Source organism: Eurosta solidaginis, chromosome 4 (genome assembly GCF_040869045.1).
Source record: "Eurosta solidaginis isolate ZX-2024a chromosome 4, ASM4086904v1, whole genome shotgun sequence".
Lineage (NCBI taxonomy): Eukaryota > Metazoa > Arthropoda > Insecta > Diptera > Tephritidae > Eurosta > Eurosta solidaginis.
In genome coordinates this window covers 51322110-51327560 of record NC_090322.1, presented here as the reverse complement: position 1 = coordinate 51327560, position 5451 = coordinate 51322110, and the positions used below count along the sequence as shown (strand labels likewise).

At 41.1% G+C, this 5451-nt stretch overlaps 1 protein-coding gene across 1 annotated transcript; it reads left to right on the top strand.

Annotated features, from left to right (window-relative positions):
* Positions 1–1608: 1608 nt before the first annotated feature.
* Rtc1 (RNA terminal phosphate cyclase 1) lies at positions 1609–3231 on the top strand. Its single transcript, XM_067778826.1, has 4 exons — positions 1609–1799; positions 1863–2609; positions 2672–2828; positions 2892–3231. The coding sequence occupies exons 1-4, from the start codon at positions 1737–1739 to the stop codon at positions 3065–3067; spliced, it is 1143 nt and encodes a 380-aa protein (XP_067634927.1). The 5' UTR covers positions 1609–1736; the 3' UTR covers positions 3068–3231.
* The last annotated feature ends 2220 nt before the right edge of the window (positions 3232–5451 follow it).

The window sequence follows — 5451 nt, the reverse complement described above, 5'->3', positions numbered from 1 at the left end:
TGGCTGGCTAATTTCTTTTGGGGCGGGATGTAAGGATGGAATGATGAGGAGGTAAGTAGGAGTATGGAGCATGGCATTAGGGTGACCGCAGAGTAGGTTGCACGATGCGAGCGGTCCAAGGTTGGGTGGGATTCCTGTTGTGCGGTGGGTAAGTGAATCCGAAGAGGTGAACGGAAGTAAGTAAATATATGTGTGCGTCCGGTTCCAAGATGGCGGGTTGAGAACCACGGCCTGCCAAACGTACTGAGCTAGCTAGGGCCACCATCTGGAACCAAAGCAACGTGTACGTGACAGGCATCATACGACGTGCTGCATCTAAGTTAGCCGTTCTGCACTTGGAAAGTAGTGAATCAGAACGATTCACGGGGGATGGGGTGTCGCGGAATGACTCTTAGATACAGCACGGCGTCAATCATATTTCGACGGTTGCGATTCAAATATTGTACACACTTCTTAGATTGGCAACTCTATAAACCTCGGTTCTCTTTCCATCGTCATTCGTTGATTCAAAGCCGATGGAGACGGAACCGCGGTAAGTAAAATTCGTGAAACTTAATTTAAATCTCATTTAAAATGTACAATGTATTCATTTCATAGAAATAAACGTCGATACAATCAAAATACAAATGCATTGTAGCAGTTATAATTCGTAGTCTCTAGGGAATCAACACATACAAAAACTGCTAAGTTTTATGTTTCCATTCCATACCATTCGCACCAACACCAATACACAGATTTGACAATTTGAATAGACATATTAGTTACGTTCCATTGAGACTTAGCGAGATACGGATAGAAATTTAACATGCAAATGCAACAACAACGTTGTGATCCTGATATTTATCTGGTTCAATTTCTGATCCGTATAGCAGCTCTGTTCGTTTCGTTTTCTGTAGTCGATTTTTTGACAGCTAACCACTTTTGAGTTAGTAGCACTCATGGCTCAACTATATGGTTGGCTCATCTCTACAGCAATAACATACCTTTGTTCACATTGCCAAAATTAGCGTGTTGGTGTTGGACGAATGGAATGGAATGAAAACATAAAACTTAGCAGCATTTGTAAGTAGTAAGAAAATGTTGTAAATTCGTTGGTTTCTTTTTAAGTTTGCCATCTCTTTCTGACAATCCCTACTCCAGTGAAATGAAAAAAATAAAATCAGCTGGTGAGATGAGCCAACCATATAATTGAGCCATTGTAGCACTGAACTAAATACGTGTACATTTGTGTATACATAAAAGATCTCGCCATATTTAAAAGCAAAAACACTGAAAGAGTAAACAACTTGAAGATGATGTAAGGAAAATAAATAGTTTGCTTACGTGTGAAACTATTTAAATGTTAATAATTCTATCAGTATCTTAAAATTTTGTGTACGTTTCTTCTTATTTTCTACATAACAGATGTTTTATATTAGTGCTACCAGCTCTCATAAAGTTGATCCAGATCGTTCCAATGAGATTTGAGCCAGAGCCAGAGCTCGATAAACCAATGGAACGTCCCTATTTTGTTGCTTTACAGATGAGGCAACCTGTATATAGTTGAACCATGGGTAAAAACGTTGCCACGAAGTGCTGCCAAGTTTTATTTATTTACGTACAATACACTGACGTCTACCTGCGCCATGTGCGAATGTCACCTTGATGCAAATTATTAAAAATAAAAGCAATGTACATCATTTTTAAAGAAATAAATTTTAATAGCGTTACATAGAAATACTGTAAAGACAAATAAAATGCCACCAATATCGCAAGAGGGAAATTGTTTAATATATCAAGGGAGCAACTTCCTTAAACAGGTTTCTAACACCATCAAATTAGCTCTTAATGTTTTCAATCTTTATTATTGTTCAACCATTTAGCGCCTTATTCTCTCCTGCCTTAGTGGAAAGCCTGTAAAAATAACACAAATTCATCTCGACGATGACAACGCACCGGGCTTGCGTGAATATGAAATTGGCTTAGTCAGATTACTGGACAAACTAACAAATGGCACTAAAATTGAACTTAATCCATCGGGCACATCTATACTCTTCACACCAGGTCTATTACATGGTGGTATATTGCAGCATGATTGCTGTGCACAACGTAGCATTGGTTATTATTTGGATGCATTAGTGGCGTTGGGTCCATTCTGTAAAAATCCCACCAATGCAATACTTAAAGGCGTAACAAATGGCAAAGATTCACCATCAGTCGATCATATAAAAGGTGCTGCGCTACCTGTGCTCAAACGGTTTTTAGTGGTTGATGAAGGACTCGATTTGAAGATTGTTCGCAGAGGTGCTGCACCACTTGGAGGTGGTGAGGTGCAATTCCGCTGCCCAGTGCGTAAAAACCTTCGTTCCCTACAATTTCAATCACCTGGTATGGTGAAACGTATACGTGGTACAGTATATGCCTGCAAGGTATCACCGGCAATGGCTAATCGTACTGTTGAAGCGGCTAAAGGTGTAATGTTGAAATTTCTGCCCGATGTTTATATTTATACAGACCAGAATCGTGGCAAAATGTCTGGCAATTCGCCAGGATTTGGTATTTTTTTAATAGCTGAAACCACAGATGGGGTCTTTTATGGTGCGGAGAGTATATCTAATAACAAAGAAGAGGTATATTATTAAAATTTAAAAGCTAAAAGCAAATAAACAATTAACAAACTGATCTTCAACAGGGTAAAGATCCATCGGTGCCTGAAGACCTTGGACGTGAAGCTGCTATGAAGTTACTTGATGAAATTTATCGTGGAGGTTGTTGTGATTCTTCTTATCAATGGCTTATTACTCTATTCATGACATTGAGTCAGAAAAATGTTTCAAAGTTTCTAACTGGTGGGATAAAAACTTTGAATTACGTTCCATTTTCTTTTTTCATACTTTGATATATTTCTCTAGGACCGATTTCAACATATACTATACATTTTCTACAAAACTTGCGTGACTTTTTCTCTATAACGTTTAAATTGGAGAATCCTGAAAATTATGAAGAGGATGCTTTGCCAGGTGCTCAAAAAGTGTTGATGACGTGTGTAGGCATCGGATATACAAATATAAGTAAACGCGTCAATTAAGTGGTCCATTATCTACATACATACGTTTGTATTTGTATTTATTAAATTCTCCTAGCACAACAATTTGGCAAAATTATTTTATAGTGCTAGTCAGAACAGCATAAGATAACAAAGGCAAAAATTCAATAACGTAATTAATAAACAAATGATAATTTGTAAACAAAGACATTTTGTATGTTTATAGAGCTTAGTTTAGAGACACAGAACAGAAATAAGAAGAAAGGAGACTTTGCAGTGGGAGTATTTAGATTAAAACTAATAAAGCAAACTATTTTATAAGGTCAGCACTGCTCTTTAATTTATCAGTGATGAAAATACTCTAATATTTTGTGGAGTTCTGATGGTGTTTTGTGGTAGCAGTCCTTCTATCCATCCAATAGGTGCGATCGCTCTTAAATTGTCATCAATATGCTCTACTGGGAGTTCAAGGAAACTTTCTTCTTTAAAACGGTTGGACCAAAGAGATAAGATTGTTAGAAGTGTTGGATTTGAAAAGTTGATTGGGGGTTATGTGGAATACGTTACAAGCAGGACATCCATTGGGTATGTCTGGGTTGGTTCTGGATAACAGATGTTTAATGTATTACAATATCGAAGTTGAGCTAGCGTGACACGCGTCTACCTGGGGAAGTTGCTTTCCTCAACTGCGAGTTTAGGGTATTTGTCTTTGAGAACGGGGTTCACCGGGCAATTGCTGGCATAGTACCTCGATGACTTTTTTTGGATGTATCGAATGGCCCTTTTGTGCTCCTTTGCTTCATACGACTGTCTTCTTGATTGTCGATTTTTTCATAATGCTTACTGAAATTAAGTTCCTGGGAGCCGGGGCCTCTTCAATCAGCAGCGCCGCCCTTGCAGAAGAAGAAAGTGTTGAAGTTATGTTATATTATAGTAAAATGTACTTTGCCATATTATACTTGCGTTTTCTAGATCAGTTGATCTACTGTAATACTATTGAATTTTTACAATTCCGTCTGAAATTTTTTCATTCGAAACATTCAATTCTAATAAATATTAACTACGAAATTATAAAAGAAAGCACACTACCAAGGGAGGCAAGAGAAAATTGCTTCCCAAGGCAGTCGGTTCTATGTACCGGAGCGACTCGGGATTGTTCCCGACCAAAGACTGTCATTTCAGTGTAACCCCATTTAATTTGTTGCGTCCCTCCCACAAATTGTCATCCTCCCAGCAGCTCCTTGCAGCGGGACTGGTCCATATTCTCTTGCTCCGGGCAGGATCGAATCCAATCAGGGTACGTCTCCTGACCCCGGAAAATAATCTTTTTAGGACGGTTATACTCTGTTCAGTGTGTCTCGTGTAAGGGATGTTTGCATCGGACAGGTTGTTCTGGGCTTGATCCAAAACCCGACGTCCACGTAACTTTTATAAATCTTTTGTGGCTCCTTGCTGTTCACGTCCAAGGGCGTCCCGTAGTCTACGCCTTTCCGCCCCCACTACCTTCCAGCAGCCCAGCTGCTCAGCAAGCCACAACTAGTATCCGCTGCTGCTCGCGCCCCGCGGCGCCAACAACTCAAACAGCTGCTACCACTCATAACTACTATCTTCGTAGCAGAGTCGGTAGCAATGCTGAGCATCAGCCCCTACCCCCTTTTCCGGCAGCAATCGTGTAGGTCAGCGAAGCAGACTCTTAGTCCTTAACCCCGTTTGCACCGTTTGCCAGCACAGAATATATATGTTTGCGACATCCGCCCAATGCAGCTCCTGCCTTGGGCGGTGCCACTTTCCTAGATGTTCTGGTCTCCGCGACGGCAACCCCCCACGGGTTTCATTGCGCCATGTTGCCAGGTCACAAACCCCAATCTACCGGGTACCCCAATGCTTGCCCAAGGACGTCCCGTCCCAGGGCCACAACAGCAGTTGCGTCCTGGCCTTCCTCAACCCAGGCGTAGTTACCCGTCACTTATTCCCAGAGTGGCGACGTCTCCCCCTATGCACTTCAGAATTCTGCAGTTAAACTGTAATGGATTAACTGGGAAATTCACGGAGATAGTCGATTTCATGAAGCGGCACAACATCCCCATTGCTGCGATTCAATAAACTAAACTCACAGCAAGATCTGCACTGCAAACCTGTTCTGGGTATAATGTCCACAGAAAATATCGCATGAGCGGACATGGAGGCGGCCTCGCGTTTATCATACACCACTCTCTGCAATATCATATATTTGATCCTGGCATCGACCGCAGGGACAATGTCTTAGAACGTCAAGGCCTATCTGTCCGGTCAGGCGATGCAAACCTAGAAATCATCAACATCTACATCCCTCCTTCCACCTGTTGCCCCAGTGAATACCGCCCTAATATTAGCGCCTTACTCACTGGCAACACTCGCATTATCTTAGGCGACTTTAATGCCCATCA